Source organism: Trachurus trachurus (assembly GCF_905171665.1).
Source record: "Trachurus trachurus genome assembly, chromosome: 23".
NCBI lineage: Eukaryota > Metazoa > Chordata > Actinopteri > Carangiformes > Carangidae > Trachurus > Trachurus trachurus.
In genome coordinates this window covers 18,738,563-18,751,264 of record NC_139912.1, presented here as the reverse complement: position 1 = coordinate 18,751,264, position 12,702 = coordinate 18,738,563, and the positions used below count along the sequence as shown (strand labels likewise).

General features: G+C 41.9%; 2 protein-coding genes across 5 annotated transcripts; one reads left to right on the top strand and one right to left on the bottom strand.

Moving 5' to 3' along the window:
* Window positions 1-72: 72 nt before the first annotated feature.
* Window positions 73-5,040, top strand: LOC311006586 (angiopoietin-related protein 5-like; the record flags this gene model as incomplete). Its single annotated transcript, XM_083999437.1, has 5 exons — window positions 73-217; window positions 1,747-1,838; window positions 2,216-2,333; window positions 3,205-3,390; window positions 4,742-5,040. The coding sequence occupies 5 exons, from the start codon at window positions 73-75 to the stop codon at window positions 5,038-5,040; spliced, it is 840 nt and encodes a 279-aa protein (XP_083855563.1).
* A 199-nt stretch (window positions 5,041-5,239) lies between these two features.
* Window positions 5,240-11,453, bottom strand: LOC311006761 (NXPE family member 3-like). 4 transcript variants are annotated; one of them, XM_083999702.1, is made up of 7 exons: window positions 11,314-11,453; window positions 11,037-11,224; window positions 9,047-9,475; window positions 8,632-8,927; window positions 8,196-8,266; window positions 7,152-7,352; window positions 5,240-7,072 (listed from the first exon to the last, which is right to left on the bottom strand). In XM_083999702.1, the coding sequence occupies exons 2-7, from the start codon at window positions 11,154-11,156 to the stop codon at window positions 6,531-6,533; spliced, it is 1,659 nt and encodes a 552-aa protein (XP_083855828.1). In that variant the 5' UTR covers window positions 11,157-11,224; window positions 11,314-11,453; the 3' UTR covers window positions 5,240-6,530. The 4 variants fall into 4 exon arrangements, with proteins under 4 accessions (XP_083855828.1, XP_083855827.1, XP_083855829.1 ...); XM_083999701.1 differs by having other exon boundaries at window positions 11,037-11,383; XM_083999703.1 differs by having other exon boundaries at window positions 7,152-7,349; window positions 11,037-11,381.
* Window positions 11,454-12,702: the final 1,249 nt, after the last annotated feature.

Below are 12,702 nucleotides of genomic sequence, written 5' to 3'. Positions count from 1 at the left end.
AGGGACACACTCAGGACGCTCCTTTATGTCCTTTATGTTCACTGGTGATGGAGAATCTTACCTTCGCTCAACATGGTGGAGAGCACAGAGCTGAGAATTCAGTCCTCAGTGGTGTGGAGCTCCTGGCAGGAGCTGCTGGAGATGATCTACCTCCCTGCAGGTCTCCAGCAGAGGGAGCTACATCTGATCCTCACAGCTCAGTGGAGCTTCATCCACAGTGATGGAGATTCAAGGCTTTGCCAGACTATCTAATATTTCCACTGACCTCACAGTAAAACTACACTTGATGTACTTCATGATAAATGCTAATAAACTTATTGTGTAGAAACAAAGGAAAAAAAGTTGATTTCCTGTTTTGAATCTCTGGGCAATAAATTGAATCTGAGGAAACTGGACTTGTATTTGTCTAGGAAGACGTTTTGCCTCTTATCCAAGGGGCTTCATGAGTTTGTAACACATTGGTCTGACTAGTCCTCACTAGTCTGAAAAGCTGATTCAATAGAACCTGTCTATATTTTTCTAATATTAAAATATGTTTGATGATCTTAAACATACTGTAAGTGTGACAAATATGCAAAAAAGAGTAAGAAATCAGGAAGGGGGCAAATAGTTTTTCACAACACTGTACATGGCTGCCATAGATACGCTTTAATATGCTGGACCTGGGAGGAGGAAGGCTCTGTAATCTGTAATGCTGACTGAAAGCAGAAGCAGCAATGGTGAGGAAAATAATATATCACAGAGTGTTTAAGATGCAGTTAAATTGCAGCGTAATCAGAAGTGGATGGAAGACATATTTGATCCAGACTAATGTGCTTTAGAGACACAAAGATGAGGCAGGACTCTACAGTCCAGAATAATTTGAATGTGGTTTATGCACATACCGTATGTCATGGCAGAGGTGAAACTAGAGGACACAGGTAGGAAGTATCAATCACCTCTCGTCTCGGTGAAGTGGTTGCAGCTGAGGGGGGAGGTTCCTCTCCATGTGCACATGCAGCCTCTTAATTTAAAAACCCCTACAGAGGCATTATTTTCTCACTTTCTTCTGTTTTGGCTTTGGTTTGTTTTTCCTACAGTTCATATCCCATGTTGAAGGACTTGTGGCAGTTTAATTAGTGGGAAAAGGTTTGTCATTCTACTGTGGGATTAGCTACAAAGTTTACCTAACATTCAGGTAAGTGCATGGAAAAGGAAATGACTGACTTTTAATGGTATTGTGTGATAAGTGAATGAAGATCAAAATGTTTGCCTTGTCCCTCTACCGAGTCTGTAAACCCTCTGAGGGCTCATCTGAATACTCCAGTTTCCATTCAGCATTAACCCTGAGGGTTATCACTTCCATTCAGAAAATGTTTTAAAAGACATCAGAGACTAAAATGTGTCCATCAAACTCTCAAATCAGGTGAAAATGAAGAGTCTGGTTGGATTCTGTGGCCTCACCTTGGTTTTTCTCATCAGCTGCACAGGACAGGCCCAGGTAAAAATATAATCTACAGAAACATCTCTGCTGTTGAATATCTTTCCCTCTAATTACTTGATTATATTACTGCATCAAGTCTCACTTTAAACCTGTTTCTTTGGTATTGCTAGGGACGGCGATGGCGTTCCCCCCAAGGTACAGAACATGCCATTAACAGTGTAAAGTTTCATGTAATTTATAGAAGAACCATATCCATAACTGTTCATCTTCTTTGGGTTTAGGTTGTTTCCTTCTGTATTATTCTCATTTTACTCTGGTCTCAGGAACGGACTGCACACAGATAAAGGCTCGCTCACCTCAAGCATCCAGTGGAGCTTATGAAATCCATCCTCCCGGAGTCAGGAGGCCTTTCACGGTATCACACACACACACACACACACACACACACACACACACACGTGGTGTTTAAAGCAATGTGTACTTACAGCTGTGGCCAAAAGTTTTGAGAATGACACATATTAATTTTCAGTCTGCTTTCTCAGTTTTTATGATGGGGAAATTTGCATATACTCCAGAATGTTATGAAGAAGATGGATTACAAAATCCTTCTTTGCTAAGAAAATAAGCAAAGAAGGGGGGGGGGGGACACTGAAGCGGCAAACTTTGTTAAAACCAAGTCTTTTGTCATTCTCAAAACTTTTGGCCACTAAGTTGCCTGACTAACGCTTCCTTTTTTCCAGAGCCACGTGCGTGTGTTGTGTCTAAACGTGTTTTCCTGCTCCACCTGCTCAGGTGTACTGTGAGATGCGAGCAGACGGAGGCTGGACGGTGTTTCAGAGTCGTAGCGGACCTGAGGTTTCCTTCCGCAGGAAGTGGGCAGCTTATAGGAATGGTTTTGGAAACCTGACACGTGAGTAACATAAAACACTGCAGTGTAACTGTCCTTGGTTATTGTTTAGCATTAAAAGGTAATACTCGTTCATATTGACTGACAAATCTCTCCAATCTCCAACTGTACCAACAAAGTTGTTTCTTTTCTTGTTGACACTGGCAGACACTAAAGCAATTCTTATTCTTAAAGTCACTTGCTGTCCTCCAGACTGCAGAGTTATGTGCCAACTGAAGCCCGTTTTTAATCTAAATGAGATTGCACTGAGATAGTAACACACTCAAATACATCAGACTATGGAGGGAACTGCACCTGGTGGAAAACAGCCTCGTCCTTGTACAAGCACAAACTGTAAGGTTTTGATTAGATTATTTTATTATTCCCCAAGGGGAAATCTAAAATGTGGCAGCAGCTGAGACATACATAGCACAGAGAAAAACATGAGTCACAGAAAAATACAGATACCCCCTCACCCCTCATTACTTGGTATAAAGACACAATTTAGATGAATAAAAGTGGTAGTACAGGGGCTAGAGTGCATATGAATTCAGTCAGAGGGAGGCGTTGTATAACTGTATTGCAGTGGGTAGGAAAGATTTTATGAAGCGCAGCGGGGGAGTCTGAAGGAGCTCTTGAGTTTGTCCAGTGTTTTATGGAGGAGATGGGTGGTGTTGATGAGCCTGTAGAATTTTATGTGGATTCTGTCCTCAGCCGCCTCCAAGAGTGCTCAGCTGCTGACCAGCTGACCCTGAACTCACCTCCAGACAACATAAAATCTACGCTCTGCAGCAGTGAGGACTGTTGTTGGAGAGGGACAAACTGTTTGTCTGATGCTTCTTTACACCAATATACAGACCTAAATCCTCTCTTTGTGCTCTGCTGATCCCTTCAGACGACCACTGGCTCGGCCTGCTGCCGGTTTACGCTTTGACCAGGGGCAGGACCAAGAAGTGGACCCTCAGGGTGGACTTGTGGGACCATGAAGGTGGCAGTGCCTTCGCTGAGTACCAGAACTTCAGACTGGAAGATGAGAAAACGGCTTTCAAACTGCGTGTGGGGCAGTACAGTGGCGACGCAGGTACAGTACTGAAGTCTCTGACTGCTGTGCTTCAGCTTTTCTCTCTGTAATCATTTGTGTGCTCTTTCCCCTGCTTTGCTTTATTTGCATAAAGGTAACGTGACAAACTGATGGTGGCATGAATTTCTCTTGGAAACAACTAAATTATGACTACAGTAGATGGCGCCAAGAAAATCAGCTGCTTCTCTTTTTTTGATGAGCTTTACTTTCCCGCTGTCAGCACAAACTCTCATTCAGCTGTGTTTTCTGAAACAACAGCGCTCTCTTTCTGCTCTGTGGGGTAAAACACTCCAGCAGCTTCAAATCCAAAACTGAGTCTACACACAGCAGCTGTGAATGAGACAAACTTTCCAAATGAAAATTTTCATCTTACAAATGAAAGGATAAATGGAGTGCAACGATTTTATGCTACTTCTTACTTTTAATATTAAAGGGATAGTTCAGCTTTTTTGAAGTGGGGTTGTATTAGGTACAAATGGCCATTAATTATAATATCTGCAATAGAAAAATATGCTGATTCATTTTCCCTCATTGACAAGAGTGTATTGCCTGTGTCTGGGTGCAGTGCAATGGGCCTGTGTTTCTCAGCAGGGTGGGGGAGCAGAGACATTTCTCCTGCATACTTAATGGCCATTTGTATCTCATACAACCCCACTTCAAAAAAGCTGAACTATCCCTTAATGTTTGTAAATTTTACCCAGACTTGGTGGTGGAAGTGAAAATACTGAGTGAGAAATGCCTTTTACTGTGTATATTATGACTCTACAATTTCATTCCACAGAGACAGATTGTAAAACAAGCAGATATTAGGAAAAATGACTTGTGCCCTCAGCTGCTTTCAGCACAAGCTAAATTTCAAGGAGCTGTCTGGGTTTTAAAGCAGTACTAAAGAACTTTCAGTTTTGGTTGAGTTTGGCGGCGCCTGTGGACCAAGAGGTAGTGTTTTGCCTGAAGGAAGACTCCATTTCCCATGAACACTAGCGTGAAGCCCTGTAAATATCCTGCATTAAAATTAACAGAAGACATCAAAACTAAGTTTCTGTTTCCAGTGGATCATTTCAAAGTGAAAACACAAACATAATCCATTGCTAAAGTGCTGTTTTGCCTGTTCCCTCCTTGTTGTGACTCGTGAAAGTGAAACTTAAGTGAGAGCAGGGTTCCTACCATGCTCCTCAAAGCTGCTTAGTGCCAGAGAAAGAGATACAGACCCCCTCAGGCCATGACAGAGGTGTCATTCAACTTGTAAGTCGATGTATCATCACAAAAGTTATGAAAATATTTTATGAGGGTTGAAAAGTTCCTTAGTGTTGGTTTAATCTCCAGACTAAATGTGTCCAAACTGTGTTTACAGGTGACGCCATCCGTGGGGCCTACCCAGGCATCGACCAGAACGGCCTCGGCTTCAGCACCGTCGATCGGGACAACGACGGCTGCTCCCCGTGTATCTTTGGTGACATTGCTGTACACGACTGCACCTCGTCAGAAGGTGGTGGGTGGTGGTACAGTCGCTGTGGTTCTGCCAGTCTAAATGGTGAGTGGCATCCAGCTGGTGACCACATTGGTTGGGGTTCAGGTGTTCACTGGCGCACCTGGAAACCTCCTGCACCGTACTCAGCCAAGGCCAGCAGAATGATGATCAAGTCTGTGTGAGAGGAGCACGGCCACGTTTACTGTCATGGTGAAACATATTCCAACGAGGAGTCCAACTTTCTTTGCAATAAACCTCTGTCACAATAAACCTCCGTCACAATCTGTTTTACCTTATTTTTCAGTGCACAGTCAAACAGGTTTTTACTTCCAGTATAAAACCTAATCTGAGAAATGATGAGCTCCAATGTAAAATTACAGATTCTACCAATACATTTTATTTAGAAGCGCCTTTTATGGCACTCAAGGTCACCTTACAGAAACAATTAAAGACAATGTAAACAGACAAAGAAGTAAAGACAAATGTAAAAGAATACTTAAACAACAAAACAAATCTGCAATTCTGTAAGGCATACAGCAATAAATCATGGACATTGAGATGAAAGGATGAACTGCCTTGAATGCAAAGGTGTTTTTGGACCCTAAACTATTATTTCCAGGAACCACAACAGTCATGGCTCCTATGAGAAAACTGAGGTGAACCAACAGTGGCCAAACCAACAAGCATGTGTTATCTTAGTGGTGCTGTGTCTGTCAAGGTCAAAGTCTGGGACCACACTGGCTGGAAAATGCTCTTTCTAGTCATGGCACAAATAAAATCAATGTTACCTCTCCACACACACACTGCTGGGCTGTAGTTGAGGAACAGACACACATTTGCACAATTACAACCAACACAATAAGGATTTTCCATTTACTATTTCTCTGTTTTCCATTTCATTACTGAATTATGGAATAGAAATGTTTTTAGTTTTACACAAACTTCTCTTAAACTTCTAGCATTTAATGTGTATTTGTGTTTAAAAAAAAATCAGAACCCAAATGTGTATTTCTAAAAATAATTCATATTTAATACATTAACCCCATTGTGCTTCCCTCTCAAGAAAATCTTAGACTGATCTAGGTTGTAAACTCCTATAGTTGAGCAAAAAATGGGGTTAACATAACACTTGGCACACATCCATTCAGTATTGCACCCTGATTGTTTTATTACCCATGTGACCTCATCTTATGGCTGGGAATGAGATGACCAGAGGTATAGGATAGAGTATAAGAAGGGGCTGCAACCACTGCTTAGGGGGCACAACCCTGAGCTACTAGACTGTGTGGTTCTGTGTTGTGTCCCTTCTCTATACCTCTCTATCTCTATACCTCTATCTCTATACCTCTCTATAAAGAATTAAATCATTGCGCAGGATGTTTCATTGGTCTCATTTTTTTGACTCTCCTCAGGCAGGCCTAAAATTCCCACAACATGTAGTTAAGGTAAAAATCTTGCATAGTTCCTCTTTAAGTGAGATGATTCAGCAGTGGCAGACCCCAACTCTTTCCTTTGTGCTGGCTCAGAGAAAGATTAGAAAAATTAAATAGTCCAGTCTGTGTGTGCTTGAAAAAAGCAGCACCTGGTGGAAATATGTAAACTCAGCATGTGTGTTTGAATGTGCTCTCCTTTCCCAACAAACACACACACACACATACACCTAACCACCCTATTAAGGGCATATGTAGGACAAAACAACATCAATCATGTTCTTGATGATGGGAGGCTGTGGGTGGAGGCTGTGTGGCAGGTGGTGGGCCAGGCCCATCTCCCAGGCGTCCACCAGGTGAACGTTCAGCCCTTTGAAAATGGCTCTGAGCACCTTGTCGCGCTGCAGAGAGTACCAGTCACTGTTGGTCAGTGTCTCATAAAGCGTCAGTGCTTTAAGGTTTGCGGTCCGGATGATGACCACTGTGTCTGGAGCTCTGTCCAGCAGCCGCGCCACCGCCCTGCGGATGCTCTGCAGCCTGCGGATGTATACCTCAAGGGGGTAGGTGCTGAAGTGGGACCAGATGCCAATAACGACAACGGTGCTTCTGCCTCCAGTTAAACCGTCTAGTTCATTGGCGATGTAACGGAGCTCGCTGGTGGGAACGTCAACAAAGCGGATAGGAGGACCATGGCAGCGGTACTTCACCAAGATGTTGTGTGCATAATGTAAAGCAATGAAAGGTCCAACTTGCTTCAGACTGTGCAGGTCGAACTCCTTGAGATCTGGAAGCATTCACCAAGAAACGCATTAATCCACAGTGAGAATAACATCAAACAGAGGAAACGCCTGCAGATCAGGTACCTGGTAGTGCTTCAGTGAGGTGTTCAAACCACTGTCTGATGGTGGAGTCTCCATACAGGTGGACCTTCATGCCTCTCAGACAGTCACTGATGGAGGAGGAGGTGTTGAATTGTTGAAACTGGGCTCCCCTCAGTGCTCTCCACCTTCCTTTGTAGTAATAGCCCGCATGTCCAGACTTCACATCAGTGTTGTTCACTTCTGCTGGATATGAGGGGAAGTGAGAAGAATAGAGACGTTAGTGAGTCTTCTTTTTTTTTTTTTGGGGTTGTCACTGAAAACAAGTCTTTATTAGAACCAAAACCATCAGTCTCTAATACCGACCAATTGAAGTCATAATCTTACAGTAACCATGTTGACTTAACCAAATAAAATTGATTGTAGACTGATCGGTTCATTGTAAAACATTTATTTATTTACGTAAATGTGGTGATTTCAGTACGTAGCCCAGAGGCAGCCCTGGTCACTTTTCATTCAAACAATAATGCGACTGCCACAGTTGTTAAATTTCATCAATGAGACCAACATTAATCTCCTAAAAAGAATTTAACCAGCCAGCGGTAAACCTCTAAAAGCGTGCGGATAAGTTAGTTGGCTCGTTTTCTCCCCCGGGATGACGACGGAGGTTGGCCCCAGCTGATCAGCTCAGTAGAGCGGCTGCTGTTGCTGTGACAGTTGTGATGCCCATCTCTCTCCCTCTGTCTCGATGTCCAATATGTACATATCGGTCATTATCTGCATTTATTGATCCTCCTACATTATCATTATTATTATTGACTAGGTTTTTTGATGAGAGTATGAATTATATGCAGCTTACTGTGCATTGACGTTTTCATGGAAGAACTTTTTAAAAAGAGAAACACACACACAAGTGTGCAAAAAATATGGAAACGGTGAATACAAACACTGATGTAGCAACATATAGTCACCACCACCCACACATACAATGTTTGCACAAAGCTTCTGCCTGAATTACATCTAACAACCTGTTGCATATTTAAAGTAGAACAACAGTGATCAATCATTATTGTAAAAATCCTGCTTTACCTGTTGTTATTGGCAACACAGTGACACTGGCAGATCCTGAAGCTTTAATGGAGACTTTCATGTTGACATTACTGATGGAAAACAGAGTGAACATAATAAGATGGGTTACTGCAGACTGCTTAATTTGTGCTTCTTCAAAAACTGTAAATCCATTTTAAACATGCACATCTAATAGATATAGGTAATACTCTACTGTATGTATTCCAAATTAAGATTAATACTAAAATGAAGACTTTCTTTATCCCAGGCTGGGAAATGACTGTGTTACAGCAGCAAGCAAATAACACACAAAACACAATACAAATAGAAAAATACGACCAATAGATAGAATAAAGAAAAATAAACACAATTTTGAATAAATATATACAAATGAATACATGATGTTGAGATGTAAAGTCATTCAAAAAGCTGGTCCTACCTGTCTCTACTCCCTCACCTTTGAAAAAGCTGCTCCTCCTCAGCCTTGAGGATTTGTCTGAACCCCCCCTTAGAGTGTGTGACCCTGGTATCACAGCTCAGCTTCTTTGGTTTGTAGCAGAACCACGGGTCACCTGTTTGGAGGTCAGTGTAGTTGCACAGCGGCTGCTGGGTCGGATGCAGACAGACGTTACAGGTGGTCTTCTCTGACACCGAGCCTGAGCGGAAGGCGCTTTCAAAGTAAATCCTGTCTGGCTGTTCCCTGGTCAGTCTTCGCAGGACGGTCACAGCCTCGCTAGGGTGAACCAGTGTCACCTGATGGGATAGAGAAACAGAGCTTTCACTGAGAAAACAAGCACAGGCCTCCGGAGAGCGTCAGGTTCAATTTGTATAAAGACTTACAACAACAATGAACTTGAGTATTTTTGCATCACCTCAACCTCAGCGCTCCCCTCCCAGAGCAAAGAGAACACAGCAGAATAGGAGCCATCGAGGTGATCCTCCATTTGCCCAGCCACACCTGCACCAAGCTCCTGGTTATGTAGACGGCTGACTAAGAAGTCCCCCCCAGATTGCTTGGGTTGGCCTTGGAAGTCGTACATTTTAATCATAACCTCCAGCTGATCTCCTACACGCCACTGTCCTCCTCCCTTCTTTGGGAGAATTGTAAAGGTGCTGTGAGCAGGATCACTGGTCTGCTTCAGAGAAACCAGAGCTGCGGTTTCAGGCCATGCAATGGAGTCCAGTATGAGGTCCTCTTCCTGAGCGTCATTTGTGGTTAGTGGTTTGAAGGTGCAGAAGCCGTGATGCATGTAAGGGTCTGTTAAAAATTTTGGGAGGATCATAGTGGAGTTGACTTTTTGCTGAAAGTGGGACATGAGAAAGTATTGGAAACAAATGAGCAAGGGAGGAAGATGTTTCCTGCCACACAGTACGAAATTACTTACTTATTAGTTTTTTATGGTTGTAAGACACATTAAAGTGTGTGCATTCACACTGGACTGAACTACACTAAGCCTGCAGGGACTTAACTCACTAACTCTTCTGGTGAGGTGGAGACAGGGAAAAGCCATTATCCTTCAGTGATTTCCTCAACTGAACGTTTACAGTCGTAATGTCCTGCACTCAATTACAATAAATCTTAACAGCACAAATAAATGAATAAATAATATATATATATGTTTGTACATTAAAAAATAGAATATTTTAATGAGCATATACCCATAGAGACTAATTCACTAAGCTGTGAGTGTGGATTTATGAATTTCTCATTATTTAATTTTTTTGTCTATGCTCACATTCTGCAATCACATCTACAATTCAAACATATATTTCTATGACCTAAATTTTGTAAATTCAATAAATTTACAGTGACCAGAGTTGTGCATACATGGTCTGTTTGCATATGGGCTGTAACTTACTGAAACAAGCTGACAGATTTACAGGACCTTTGTCTAAATAAACAAATACTTTGATATATGATTTTTTTTTAAATATATCTGACCGGTTTGTATATTGTCTTTGGGAACTAAAGGGAACCAGCAGGTTCAGATAATAACAATACTGCTGGCAGCCAGTCACAGTGCAGGATTGTAAAGAATATAACTTGCCTTGATTCACGTTTTAATTAGAAACATAAAGAACTAGGCTATATTGTGAAAACTAACAATGAACATTTCAAATAGGGTCATCTACACTGATCATCTTAAAATCAATCAAATCAATGTAGATCAAGCTAGGTTAAATCATTAAATTTAAACCCTGAACTTTCTGGTTGGGAAGCACGTGTGCTAACCATCACACCACCATGCCACCCACACAAACTACTTATATAAAAACTTCATTTTTTAAAGAATTATTCAAAGAAAAAAATACTTCACACATTTATTTTCAGACAGGTGCGTGGGAGAGTGACAGGCAGACCCAAAACTCCTGCACACTGTCAAACTTGCAAGGAAGATATTTGGCCACTGCAGTGTGTAAATATGACTGTCTGCTGTTTGTCTTATTGCTCATTCATTTAGAACATAGAAAAAATAATGGAATTAATACCAAGTTTAACTTTGTTGAATCTAAATGGCTAAATATTACTTTTCATTTACACTTTCCTTATGTACAAAAAAGAGAGAAGTTTAAAAAAAGATTAATCATGCTTGATCTACACAAATTAAGTTTGTAATTACTGAAATATGCATTTAAGATGCATGTAAGATCAACATAATTTTATCAATAGCTGATGGGTATTTGGTAGCTATTGAGTAGAAAAGAGTAAAGATAACAAGGTTTTATGGTTGAGATTATGAACATAAGAAGATTGGCTTGCATTACTTTATTAGTCTTTAAAAAACAATCCTTTGTTTCTAACAAACACAAATTGATTCAAAACTAAACCTATTTGTGTAAACATACAAACTTGGTCCTCACCTCCTCTAAGTTGATGTCATGTAGCACATAGATTAAAACAAACGCAGCCAGTAAAAGGAAGATGACTCCATACTTTGGAAGGCAAAAGTTTGCCTCCCTTCTTTTACAAGCTTGGACCATCCTGATCAGGAATCTGTCTTCATCTCTTCTCTGGCTGCTGCAGCCCACTGTGACCAGTTCATCTGGAACTGGAATTAAAAAAATCAAACAAAAGAAAGTTGTAACCCACAACTTGTTATTGCAAAATAATGTAAAACTCAAATTGTAAAATCCTCACTATCCAAATAGTTTGTCGTATCCGTCTGGCTTCCAGGCACTGTAGTCACATTAGAAATCTCCCTTATTGATCAGTATTCAACCACAGCTGCTGACAGCAGCCTCTCTTTACACTTCATCAGGTGACTCTGCCATGAACCTTTTGCAGGATAGGGTAAATATTTGAAAGCATTTTGACACTGCACTCTTTTGCAATCGTGCACATGGCACAATTACTGTACACTCGCAGCATGTTTTCACTCTCATTACATGTCCTATCACAGACTACATGTCCCTCTGCTTCTGCAGTTTGTCACTATTGTTCAAATTGTGATGATCTCAACTCAGCAATCTGTAGCATGTCAGCTGATCCACCACCGCAGATAGAAGCATTTTGAAACCTGCAGGATTGCTGAATTACTTTGAACTATAGTTCAGAGAATTAAGTCTCATCCCCTCAGTGAGCGGGGTGAGCCATCAGTGACGAAAAGTGGCCAACAACGCCAACTGTGGACTTTCACCCCAGGATATACTAGAGGTAAAAAAAAAAAAAAAAAAAAAAAACATGTATAACAGGTCTTCTTTGTTTTTCAGTATTTTTTGTTTTACATTTTGTGTCGACCCGCAACATTCCGGCACTGCGCACAGGAAATAACGTGTTTCCTCACAACAGGAAGAGATGGGGAGGAGGAGCAGTGGGTCTCCTAGCAAAAGGTACCAACATGGCCGACAACCCGCTGAAGCACCCAAGACATGCTGCAGAAGTGGACTGTCATTCGCCATAAGGAAAACAAACAATGAAAGAAAGTGATTCATGCTGCATTCACGTGAAATTGGGCAGACGGACGACAGCCGCTGCACGTAACGGCATAAACAAGCCTCTATGTAAACAAGTAGTCCGTCAGCACGAGGCAAAACAATACACGTGACAATATGTTGTCATGGCGATGTCGTATTGTTGACCTGACCCACGTTTTACCGGCTTTCTCTCGACTTCTGTGACTTCTGTGACTTTTCACAGACGCCACCTCAACCTGAGCCGACAGCTCAGAAAAAAGGGTTTTCCGTGGAGTTTTCCTCAGTGGATGTGAGGGTCTAAGGGCAGAGGATGTTGTTACGATGCCATGTAAAGCCCTTTGAGACAAACTGTTTGTAAAAACGGGCTATACAAATAAAATTGCCTTGCCTTGCCTTGCCTTGCCTTGCCTTGCCTTGCCTTGCCTTGCCTTGCCTTGCCTTGCCTTGCCTTGCCTTGCCTTGCCTCCGGTGTCTCTGCTGAGTTTCCGTGGTTTCCTACCGTCTGTCTGCCACTGAACGTAAAAACATGGCGACACCACATGGCAGCCAGCACCGAGCTCATTCAGAGCTGAAAGGAACACTTCAGTTTGTTGATGGGGGAGATTACTGGTTA

Coding starts and splice junctions, on each gene's coding strand:
- LOC311006761 (XM_083999702.1), bottom strand. CDS start 11,156: ATGGTCCAAGCTTGTAAAAGAAGGGAGGCAAACTTTTGCCTTCCAAAG. Junction 8,928..9,046: donor AGGGGAGCGCTGAGGTTGAG/GTGATGCAAAAA, acceptor CTATCCCATCAG/GTGACACTGGTTCACCCTAG. Junction 8,267..8,631: donor GAGGAGCAGCTTTTTCAAAG/GTGAGGGAGTAG, acceptor GTTTTCCATCAG/TAATGTCAACATGAAAGTCT.